This window comes from Calypte anna, chromosome 18 (assembly GCF_003957555.1).
Source record: "Calypte anna isolate BGI_N300 chromosome 18, bCalAnn1_v1.p, whole genome shotgun sequence".
Lineage (NCBI taxonomy): Eukaryota > Metazoa > Chordata > Aves > Apodiformes > Trochilidae > Calypte > Calypte anna.
This window is the reverse complement of record NC_044263.1, coordinates 5,556,155-5,568,977: the sequence shown is the minus strand read 5'-3', so window position 1 is coordinate 5,568,977 and position 12,823 is coordinate 5,556,155. Positions and strand designations below refer to the sequence as shown.

Genomic DNA, 12,823 nt, shown 5'->3' with positions numbered 1-12,823 from the left:
AGTGTGGATGTCCCTTGAGAAAGGGTCTGCAGAGGGACCCTGACAGGCTGGATTGATGGGTTGACACCCTTGACATGGTTGCTTTTTAATTGAAATTTATTTGAAGAAGGTATCACAGGAGATCAGTTGATCAGTCACTGACTGATCGGTCTGTCTATCTTCATATCAGTATATCTGCTCATTTATCTTGTGACTTAGGCATGGTGAGAGTATTATGCTCCTTGGACCATATTAAACATGGAGTTCCCTAGCACCTGAGGTGTCCAGAAAAGCATTACTGTTCATATACCTCCGTCCCTGGAGCTGCTGTTGCAGCTCTGCACGAAGGGGAGCAGTCCCATAAGGACTGGAGAAAAACCTGGCACAGAAACAGCAGCAGGTGTAGATAAGGCTGATGAAGTCTGGTGGAAATGGAGAAGGCAACTAAGGACAAAAAAGGCACTGACAACACATCTTCCTTCAAAATATGTAAGCACCACAGCAACTAGGCAGTTAATTACACTCTTAAGCATAAAACTATAACACATTTGCAGGGGATGTGAGCAGTGCTAAAAGGGTGTGCTGACTTGACTTCCATGTTTCAAAGTTAACCACAGTGCCATCCAGCAACCTTTCCCCATTTTAAATAGACTTCCAGCAAGTGAGAGGAGATCCTAAAGCCTGGACCTGTGAGTTGAGAGCCTGGATTGTCACCAGGTTGGAAAAATCTTAAAGACATCCAAACAGCTGATATGAGAGTCCTAGTGTCTTTGAGCCAACAAGCAGAATCTTAAAAGCATTTGCAAAGTCTAAAAAAATCTCCAAAACCCAAACAAAACCAAAACATAGCTCCATAAATAAAAAGAGTATCACTTATGCTGTAGCTCCAGGAGACTGAGTGGTTCTCTACATGATAAAACAGGAAGTCAAATAAAATCAGAGTGAGATGTTCTCATCCTCTGCTTTCAGGGGCTTGTGCAAACAGAGCATGCAGCATTACCCAGTGAGACTGGACTGTTTGTCCCTCCAATAAATACTTCACTGTTGAGTGTTTGTAATTTTTTTTCATTTGTATAAAATTTGAGACAGTAATTTATACAAGCAAGATTCTTTCAGGACGACATGTGGCATTAGTATTTCTGTGGTTTCAATCAACATAAAAGATCCTGACGGTCGAAAATTCACTTGTATGTGAGGATGTTCTGCAATCTGGTTCTGTCTGTTCTCTGTCCTCTGCAAAGCAGATTTGTCTGTTCTTTTATTTGTACGATGGCCAATAGAGATGCAGAGAGGTCCATGTGATCGATGTCTGACAGGTCCTTAGGTTCACCAATCACTTACCTCCCCTCACCAGCCTGACCTGGAGCTTTTGCCCACAACCACTGCCCATGATTCCAGGAGCACCTTTTCAGTTCAGGCCTGAGCTGTAAGTGTCTAAGTTCAGTTGCAGGAGCAGCCACCTCCAGATTTGCTTCTGGGATGGACCTTTAACCTCTGTTACAGCCTTATTTCCTAGTCCTGTGTCTCCTTCATCTCCTATTGCTCTGGGCAAAACTCCATGGATGAACCTGGTTCATCACCTTGTCTTAGGATGCAGATGCACCCTATTATTAGCACCCTGCCATCAGCACCATGCTTATCTGCAACAGCCTAAGACTGCCTAGGCAGATGCCTAGTCCTGAAATACAGTGTATAAAATCCCCATTCAGCCACCACTGCCTTATTACATTCCTATATTATTTACTTACTGGAGTGGGATGTCTCTGTGCAAGCAGCCTCTTCGGACAGCACCCAGGACAAGAGAGCCTGAGCAGGTGCCATTGGACACAGTGCAGTTCGCAGTCACAGCACTTATCAGGACTGCCATAGCTCCCCCCCTACCCCCCCTCATGCTGGTTTTAGTATTTTTTTCTGAGTTGCAGGGGGCAGCCCATGTTTTCCCCAGGCTTCTGTTCAGTCTTCTTCCTGTTGTAACAGTTACAGTTCAGAATCTGTCCATTAAAGGACTGGGAAGGGGCTCTACATGTCCTACCTGTGGCACATGGACCAGGAACAGCAACACAGGTGTATGCCCAAACCACACAGCTGCACCTCATCCAAAGCACTGCATTTCTCCCATCTCTGAACAGTCTAAAAGAGTATATTCTAGGTGAGGTTAACAGTCACCAGTCTCTCAGAAAATTCCAGCTTTCCAAAGCAGCCAAGGATTCCACAGCACCACCCACCCAGAGGGCAGGCAGGACTGCACCCTGCCAGGGCTCTCAACAGGGCCAGCACTAAAAAGCAAAGTAGGAATTTGTCATAGCAAACCAGCTCTTTTCTTTTCAAAGTCCTGCTCAGAACTGGACTCCAATGATTCATCCAAGTACATCCCACTGTGTCCCACCCCCTCCTCCAGTGGGAGGTATTTTAAGTTTCCTCTGCTTGGGGATTTAGCATTTCCTTCCAGCATTGCTCAGCAGTCTCCTGCAGCTGGAGCTGCACCAGTGCATGCAGGGGTAGGGAAAGAGCATGTGGGGCCAAGGCTTGTCAGGGCAGGGCCACAGCACCATTTTACAGAGTGCAATCAAGACCCTGCCTCTCAAAGCACTTCTCTCGTAACTTTGATGACTGAACTGCTCACAAATTCTGCCTTCAACAAGACGGAGTCATTCCATCCCCAAAGGCAGAAGGAAGCCAGCACAAAAGCAGTGCAGGTGTTGTGAGGAGCAGCATCCAGAACAAAATGGGATCTGATCCAATCTGATGGTGTGCATGCAGCCTCAGATTTCCACTTACACTTAATATTTGCAAATAAAAATACAAGTTAGAATACTCCTGACATAACTGGCCAGTTCACTATATAGAAAACTTGTACATAACTAGAGTGTTCAGAGTCCTATTGCTGACCAGGGAATGGCAGAAGATGTAGACTGTATTGTTGTTAATTTTACTTAAAACTAAAGGAAGTTCCCAAGTATTGGATAACAGCTTGAGGCACAAAACATACCTACCTCTCAGTTCCGAAAGTAGCTTGAATTCAAAACTCTTCACTGATGCCCTTCACTGACAGGTTCAAAGGTTTAATTGCACAGGAGAATCCAAACCGATTTTTTAATTACTTTGGCTGCAAAAGCCTAGCACAGGTACTCCTGTGCAGAATGGAGTAAAATCTCCTGCTGTTACATAGATAATGCAGATTGTGAGGCTGCCACGCTGCTACTTCCACTGTCCACTAAGGGCTTTCCACTGGTACGTTCTTCTGACTGCTGGCAGAAGCATAGCAAAAAAGTGTCATGGCTTGTACAGTAACCCCCCATCTTGAGTTTCAAAGTTGTATCAAAGTCCTCTACAACCATAAATTACTGTTTGCTGGGAAGTTCCAGTTAAACATACCACGGTATGTGGAGAATTAAGTATTCACCAAACTGGTCTGTGCATCTGAAACAGCATTCTGAAAGTTTTTAACAGATTTAGGCTACTTTAGGCAAGGTGCAAAGACTCTGCTATGAAAGCCAAGCTTCTTTTCTTTTCCAGAGCTGAGTGTACAACTACTTACCGCATCAGTGCGGAGCTGCAGGATGCCATTCTACTGATGACTGCAGAAACTCAATTTTAACATGAGGTGAAAACCAGACAAATTCCTCTGAGGTTTATGAGATGTGTGGATAATGCCACTACCTTCAATGTCCCCGAGTCACACACATTGCTAGGAAGGTGGGGCTATATTCTGCAGAACAGCAACACTCATGTGCTCTGAGCTCTGCTTCTATAGCACTTTCACATGCTGATTGCTTTTGAAGGGAGCTGTTGGACTTGAAGGATTGTGAAAAGGCTGATTTTTTGTGTAAGAAAAATAGCCAGAATGTAAACTCAAACATCCAAACTAGAATAATGTATTAAACAACAACCTTTAAAGTTAAACAATGTTTTCAACTAAACTTCAATATAAATGTGGAACTTGCAGGTAAAGGACTGATTGGAAGTAGAAGACTTACAGATCATTTAATGCATGCCCATATCAGGTCAGGTGCTTTCAGACTGATAATGGTCATCTTTTCTGCCTTTTTAAGAAACAAAACCACACTGGTACAGGTGTTTCCCAAACTGATTTCCTAATAAAATAAATTTTTAGGGACTACACTCATCTGCGTATCCTGCAAAGATGTGAAAAGGGTAAGTACAAGGTGATTACATCTGACTGATGGCACTGAAAATGCAAACTGCATTAAGCTGTTAGCAGCGAAATAGTACATGTGCATATGGCACCCCAAGTGGTCTTAGATGATACTACAAGCAAAAGGTGTGCGGCTTTGGTAAAAGAAAAAGCAACTGGATAAAGACAATTCCATGCCCAATGTGTCTCTGTACAGTTTATTTTACAGAAGATGAGATGAGCACTGTGGTGCATATAAACTTGCAGAACAATATAGGAAAATACAGTTTAACCATATGAAATTGTTTTACAGTAAGACAGAAAAATTATGTATAGGAAACACTGTCAACACTGAAGAACAAGATCCAAAGCTGACAAAGTTGCTTCCACTGAACTCTGACAGTTTACCCAAGCTGAAGATCTGCCCCTTAAATCTTTCCTACATTCAACTTCTTAAATTCAGTAAGCGATTCCTTCATGTACCCTGATGGAACAAAAACCATCCTGTAATTTGCACAATGATCCAAGATTTATTAGTTACCCAAACAGAGGCTGCATGATACATAAACTATTGTAGGGGGTCTATTAATCCAGAATTTGTGGAAAGTTACAAAGTTTTGGTTAAACATCTTTAAAAATAAGTTATTAGTACTGGCAAAAGACAACGTTGCTAGAAATTTAGAAGTACTTAGCAAAAGTTACACAATAATAATAAGCAACTTTGTTTTAGTATAAAATTCTGGTTTAGTGTGTGACTGGTGATCTGGCCCACCTCTGAATCCCGGCTGTTAGAATGTCTGCAAAACTAGTGCGTTTTTCATGCTGTCTTGGGCTGCCAAAAGAAACCATCTAAGGAGGAGAAGAAAATATTTCTCCCAAACTAGTACCTGCTTTTTTTCGTACTATATACAGGTTGCTGTCCCTAGAGAGTGTTTTTGACCTGCTGTAGTAAAAAAATATTAAATGGACATCCAAACTCCTTAGGCTATTCTGAAAATCTCAGTCATCACATCCAGAGAGTTCAGCTCATACCAATAAGATTATCATGTCATCCATATGTGAGATCCCTGAAATCACTGATCAGCTTTAGACTTCCAATATCAGAAAATTTCTTCTCAAAACTACTTAAAAGTTTTTTTATTTTACACAATAAAGGCCTACTTAGGCCTCAAATGCCACTTACCCAACTATTTTTATGCAGAATTCCCTGCTCATTCTGCTGAAACCTCTATACTGAAGATTAGGTGAGCAACACTCCATCAAATGCAGTTCCTTTTAAGTCTTACATTTCTTACTCCATTTTTGGCATTGAGAATTTAGGATGACTGTGCTGGACATTAAATGGTCAGTGAGAGAAATGCAGGTCTATTGGATAAGTGGATGTCCTAAAAGAGTGCATGCACAGTGCAGAGCAAGGAAGGAGGGCTGAGAATCCTGCACAGATCTATGCATACTGACTGCTCCTGAGTTTTGGAAATTTGTAGGGTGAAACTCTACTTTACATGCTTGTACCAGACACAATTTAAAGAGGCACTTCAAGGGGAATGTCTAGCAGAATTTTAGTAGGGTTGTGATACCAGTCATTACTCAAGTTACTTGTTAAATCAGTAGCTCTGAAAGACTGCATATATTCAAAATTACAGTCTTGTCCACTCACTGAACCTGAATACTGGAGCTGAAAAGCTTTGGTTCTGAATATCCAGAGTTTGCCTCTAATGACACACCTGAAATAGTTCAACTTAATATAAGTTGAGGGAATTAAATTTGAATGTTTCAAACTCATATATATTTTCTGTCATAATTATGTGGTTAACATAAGACCTATTTTTTACTGATTTATAAAAGACTTTATTCATGTGTAATGCTTAGAATCAGGTGCATCATTAGGCATGAAAGGTTTCTGCCTTGAGGAACACACGGGATTAGAAATTTAAGTCAAATTGTGCTATGTGTTGGTCCCTTCAGAAAAACTGTCATGGAAGGGTATAAGAAAATAAAGTGACTATCACAAAAAGGAATCATTACGCTTTCAAAGCCAGTGGCTGATATAAAATTCCAAAAGAAAAACCAAAATAACCCCTGCAAAAAGCATACACTTACCACTCTCAGAAAACATTCAAAAGGATGAAGCTTGGTCAGCACATTAAAGCAACGGAAACCTTCTATGAAAATTTAAAATGAAAGAAAAGACCCTGAAAACAGGTGTACCTCAGTGGTGGAGGGCTAGCTACAGTAACAATGAAAATGAAAAAATAAGAATTAAAAGATGAATGCTTTTATGAATAGGATCTGCTATAAGACAAAACAATGAAAATTATTTACACAATAGTGCTTCTCAGGAAAAGATGAGGATCTTCTGGCAGAACAGACTTCATCACCATTATGCAACACAGAGACTGCGTGCTCCAAGCTCAGGTCAGTTCAGTGCAAGGGTGCAGAACATCACAGCACTACTAAAGGCCAAAAAACATTCTGCTGTCACCAGTGTGGTGTTGCCACATATTGGTCTCCCGCCAGCAGGTGCTACTTGGAGAGTCCTGCATCAAGCAATAGATACAAGGGACTGTTTCGGACTGATTTTCATGTGCTAAGCAGAATCTGGAGAGTGATGAGCCTGTTACTGGATCCATTGGGGTCTGAGGGAGATGAGTGCCTTGTGCTGAGAAGCTCAAATGTCACTGGGGTAGATAAATATTTTCCAGCCCTATCTGTCTGTTTTTAATTTTAATCTACCTGTGACTACTGTGCACCTGGTTAAGTATAATGTGACCAGAAGGCTCCTCTGGTAAAATGGCAGACATCTCTGCTGTGCAAAGGATGCTCATCAGTTGTTCCCTACCACTGTGAGAATACAGGAGGCCAGAACTGTTCACAGCAACCTCTGTGACCTCATCCTCCTATTTCAATACATGCTGGCTAGCCAAAACCCAACAGGCTTTCTAGAAGGGTCTGAGATTAGGAAAACTCATTATTTTGAAAACTGTCTTTTGAAAATCTAGTTTTTGCAGAATGGAAATGTTAAGGGTCACCAGGACTGCCTCAGGACACCAGACTGTGAGTGCCATCTCTAGGAACAGATCTGGCAAGCTGCATGAGTGCAAAGAGCACAATCAAATTGCAAGTATGCTTTCAACTCAGAAGGTGACAATCAACTGATCACACCAAAAAGTCACATCTACTCGTTCCAGGGGACCTTCAAGGTGCTGGTCTGGATTTCTTAAGGTGCTTGATAATGAAGGACCCACCTAGGTAAGCAGTGTTCTTTTTCTTCCTGTGACTGAAGAAATAGATGGGCAGAGCTACTTTTCCCCTTAATTTTAAATTTGGGTTTTTACAGCCATGGCAGAAGGTGAGCTGGAGGCCCATGCCCACACCCTGACAAACATTCACTTGTGCAGCTGCTGAGAACCGCACATGAAGGGACTATGTCTTATACATTAAGTATTTGAGGTTCTCAGTTCTTAATCATGACTTCATACATGTACCCAACAACTATGGAAAAAAGAGGCTTGTGCATTTGTTAGCCTGATTTTGAAAGTCTCTTATCATCTACATGCTCCTTGTTGTATTCCAAGAAATTGCTGAGTGAAAAGCACTTCCAAGGAGCAGGTGAAAAGAACAGTGCACTTTTCTACTAACTTGCAGCAAATATATAAATTATGACATTAAAAGCAGGGACAAGTGTAAAGAGGTTCTGAGAAGGTCTGAGAAATTACAACTACTACTGAGAATTTAAAAGTTTTCTGTGAATGCTTCACAGAAAATTCCCATTAGAAAAACCAAAACAACATCAAGAAAAAAGAGGTAATCTCAGTGTAGTTCATCATCCCAAGACAGCTACACACACTTATTTACAGCATGGGGCTGTCAGTTAAACAGCAGCTAATTCTGCAACACAAAACCACTCAGATGCCTAAAGGGTAAAGAGAGCAAGAGCACAAGTTTGCATGGAAGGAAGAACAACTTCAGTGTTTACTGTGACTGTACAACATGAGGTGGTGCACAGCTACCCAACAGCAGCTCAGACATGGCTGCAACAGGGTAAAAGCTTTTGAGAGACATAAGAGGAGTTTCCATATGACTTTCACTGCTGGTTCAATATTTTAACATTTAAAAAATATAAAGCTATCTCTAAAGATCCCAGTGTCAAATAATGAAAGAACATCCCTATAAGGGAACAACTGATTTGATACAGAAATGTGAGTTAAGACTTGAGTAAATTTGGAGCAGACTGGAAATCTGATAATTAGGCCTTTTTTGATGTTGCTCTATGAAAGCAACAAGATTCTTACCAGTGATGGGAGAAGAGTCACTTGGCCCATGTGGTAAAAGTCTCATTGCTTTCAGCTCATCTACTCCAACAGGAATCAGCCAACAGCACTGGATCCAGCATCAGTTCTGCTAGGAAACAAGCTGAAAGAATGCCTTAGAAGAAGACTTCTAGCACGGAATCTCTATTGTGTACACAGTACTAGAAGATGGTTTTAAAGACATAGGCAGGGGTTATGAATAGAATATTCTCATTATGTATGGTAGTTGAGGTTATGGCTGGTAAGCACCTCTCCAGCACTGGTACTAGACAGCCAACAGATTCAAAGCTGTGGGAAATCACAAAGCACAAAACATCACACTGTCCAGGATACATGAGATACAGAAGTGAATGAGACAGTAACACTGATACTCCTGTATGCAGTTCTGTATCACAAAGGAACATCATCCTTTGCAGGAAATAAGCTGAAAACTGCAAGCAACAGCAAAACTTCCTCTTACTGTAGAAGTATTTCACCCATTGCAGAGCAGCCCCACATGAGAGTTTGCTGGGCCTGGTAAGATTAACAGCTAGGTACAAATGCTCTCCCCAGACTACTGAAATGAAGAAGAGATACAGACTCTGTATCAGGAGAATTTCACATTGTGCAGCTCACACATTCCTGCAACATTCCTAATGGATGAAAAACTAGCAGTAAGAAAACTACTGGGGGAAAAAAACAAAACAAAAACCAAAAGACAAAAAAAAACCCAAACCAAACTAAACCCCCCCCCAAACCCCCCAAAACAATAAAGCAGGGGTAAATAATTACCAGAAAATACAATGAAGAATTAAGAGCAGCTTAAATACACCTTAGTAGGGGAATGAAAATGGATTTCAGTCCTCAGAGAAAACTGTGCTAACATATAATAATTCCAGTCCAAATCAGATAAAATAAAAAAGACCCTTAAAGAAAGAGGAAGAATAAAGTGCAATTGAAAGCAGATTATTTCAGATACTTGTTAAGGACAATACTGTATAAAGTGCACAACTAGCATGGTTTTACAGTTGAAACAAAAATGTGGTGAGGTGTCAAGAGTGCTTATTTTGACTTACAATACAGCCTAAATTACAGGGGTCAACCTGACCTGCAGCTCCATTCATTTTTGATACTTGGAAGTTTTGAAAGCTCATCCTGCATCTGTTCTTTAAAAGAAAAAAGTGCATGGTAGAAATAGGGTAAGTATAGAGTGCCAAAAAAACCCAAAACAACCCTCAAAACCAAGACACGGAATAAATCAAAAGAAGACTGAAAGATAGAGATCATACTGAAACTTCCCTGCTTGAGCAGCAAAAGAGGAATCTAGAGAAGTGCATGCAGCATGCACTCTACTACCTGAGCTACACAAAGCTTAGGCAAGCCACGCTTCATTTGTATTGCAATGGTTTTTGCAGGAACTTAGGGAAGGCTCATATAACAGTGTGCTGCATGCCTAACACTGTGAATAAGGGCAGTCACAAATTCAGACGTGTAGGACAGGAGGTGTCACGCCAGAAATAGCAATGCTGACTGGTTGTGGCATTGCACCTGTCAACATGCAAAGGTTTATAAAGGTTAATGATGCAACAGAGAAATGGGCTGTGGAAACATCTACAATATAGGATTGAATCTTTCCTCGTAAAAAGATGTCCGAGAGAAGAGAACAATAGGTAAAATCAGTCTGGAATGACAAACCAGAAAAATAATCACTCCAGCAATTATTAAAAATTAATTTTAGATAAGACTTGTCTATGTCTCTGGATTTGTAAAGGTTATCAATAGTCTGGACAAGGGGATAGAGTGCACCCTCAATAATTTGCAGACAGCACCACATAGGGCAGGAGTATGGGTCTGCCTGACAGTAGGAAGGCTCAGCAGGGGGACCTGGACAGGCTGGATCCATGGGCCAAGACCAACTGTATGACCTTCAAAAAGACCAAGTGACTCAGGCAACCACCCCAGGCTGGGGAAGAGTGGCTGTAAAGTTCCTGGTGGAAAAGGACCTGGGGCTGATGATCAAAAGAAGTGGAATATGAGCTAGCATGTTCCCAGGTGACTAAGAAGGCCACCAGCATCCTGGCTTGTATCAGCATTAGTGTGGCAAGCAGAAGCAGGGCAGGGATTGTCACCCTGTGCTAGGCACTGGGGAGGCTGCACCTCCAAGCCTGGGGTCAGTTCTGGGCTTCTCAGGACCAGAAGGACATTGAGGGGCTGGAGTGTGTCCAGAGAAGGGAATGGAGCAGGGTCTGGAGCCCAAGTCTACCCAGGAGCAGCTGAGGGAGCTGGGGGTGTTGATCCTGGAGCAGAGGAGGCTGAGGGGAGACCTTGTGGCTCTCTGCAACCCCCTGAGAGGAGGCTGGAGCCAGGGGGGGTTGCTGTCAAGTAACAAGCAACAAGAGAAGAGGAATGGCCTGTGGTTGTGCCATGGGAGGTTTAGACTGGATATTAGGAACAATTCCTTCACTGAAAGGGTGGTCAGGCACTGGAATACACTGCCCAGGGAGGGGGTGGAGTCACCATCCCTGGATGTGGTGCTTATGGACATGGCTTAGTGGTGGACTTGGCAGTGCTGAGTTAATGGTCGGAGTGGATGATCTTAAAGGTATCTTCCAATCAAAATCAATTCTATAATTCTATGAATATTCTCAATGATCTAATCACAGCACTTTGAGGATGGTGAAAAAAACCAAACAAACTAGAATAGCAGTAACAGAAAGGAAGGATACAATGCTGATGCTGAGGAAAAAAGTATAGTAGCATAAAGTGCAGTGTAACTGTGCATCCAGTCAAATAATACAGTTTGGGAACTTTTAGGTAACAAGATAGTAAACACTAAGTAAAGGCCACAGTGGTGAGAATCACGGTTTCTGCTGTACCTAAATAAATCTTGGCATTATACGAAATGCTGAAAAGTGTATGAACACCATATCTGAATAATCAATCAGAAATAATGTCAGGAGAAGAAACTGAATACCTTTTCAAAACCAGTCTCCAAACTACATTACACTATGTGTCAAAAGCAGTGTTGAATTTTTGGTAGTTTGCAGTAAGGGTCACAAAAGAAAAAGCTAAGGATAAGAACCTGATGGTGAAGAAGTGCTGGGTACAAACATCTACATTTAATGAAATGTAGCATCACAGATTCATGGCACCTTTGAAAATCATGCTAAAAATATAAACCTCACAAATCAGCTCAACAAACTTGATTATTAAAGATATCTAAAGGCTGTTATATTCACCTGAAGGAACCAACAAAAGGCAACTCAAACCTGGAAGTCAAATAAAATATTAGTGGACTGCCTTTAAGGGGATTCTGTGAGAAAACACCCTGCATAGGCAGGAAAGGTTTTGAACATACCATTTATTCCTATAACCTCTTTCTGTCCTTGAGGGCACTCAGACAGCTAATGAGGTAGGTATAACATAACCAAGACTTTCTGATAAATAACAGTGATGGTAACACCTTCAACCCTTTTGATCGCCAGAGAACAGAAATTATGATGATAACGGGTTTATGTATCCCTGAGAGGGAGTGTAAAACAGGAAGAACAGGAGTCTTCCCCATAGATTTTGGGAGAATTGTGTTATGAAATAAATGTATTCAGAGAACACTCCTGTGAGATAAGCGTGTTTTATAGATGGGGGAGCCAGAAAAGTTAATTGACTTGCCTATGGCCATGAAAGCAGTCAGTGACAGACCTGGGATTCATGATCAGGACTTCCTTACCTCCTGCATCATGTTCAGACAGTTATCTACCTGCTGGCCAGAGGCTCACTGCATGGTTGTTCTAACATACTATATAAAGATAGTCATGCACAGGGTGTAGCACAAAGTCACTGAAGAATTCAGCTCTCTCTGTACCAGAAAGCAGATTTCTTCTGGAAGCTGCGTGCAATTGGGAACCTCTGGTGGGAAGCACACATCTGTTTTTTTCATCCTGGAATGTCTGGTGCAAGTCTTAGCACAATGAGGACTAAATGTAACAGAGATAGCCCATACAGGCATAAATTACAAGGTGTTTGGTAATGGAACAACCTTTTCCCTGTGCTCTTGCTGACCCTCAAAAAACACGAGCCTGGTTAATTCAGTGGACTCATCACATACAAGTACAGATCAGTCTATATTTCCATGTCCACAGGTCGGATATCTCCAGTTTTGTGTTCTTTTACCCACAGTTCCCTGTCTTTGGCAGGATCCACTTTCCGAAGCAACTGATCCACAAGCTCCACTGTCTAAAACAAACAAAACAAGAATCAAAATGTCAAGGGCACGTTTCAAACACAGACAGTTATTGCTCTGAAGTGCAGAGCAGCTATGCAAATGTCTAAGCTGCATTTTCAGGCAAATGAGAATACACATGTTGCATGGATGTGAGACTTGGTGGACAAAATCAAGATCTGAATGTGCAGCCACAGAGTG

At 41.7% G+C, this 12,823-nt stretch overlaps 1 protein-coding gene across 3 annotated transcripts in view; it reads right to left on the bottom strand.

The window, feature by feature from the left end:
* Window positions 1-4,316: 4,316 nt before the first annotated feature.
* The window catches only part of GAS7 (growth arrest specific 7), a 79,075-nt gene continuing 70,568 nt past the window's right edge, over window positions 4,317-12,823 (bottom strand). For 2 of the 3 annotated variants that reach the window (XM_030461702.1, XM_008494512.2), the window contains exon 14: window positions 4,317-12,636. In XM_030461702.1, coding sequence (XP_030317562.1) covers window positions 12,523-12,636 — 114 coding nt within the window. In that variant the 3' untranslated portion in view covers window positions 4,317-12,522. The remainder of the gene's footprint in view (window positions 12,637-12,823) is intronic. The other variant, XM_030461703.1, reaches the window with a different exon arrangement.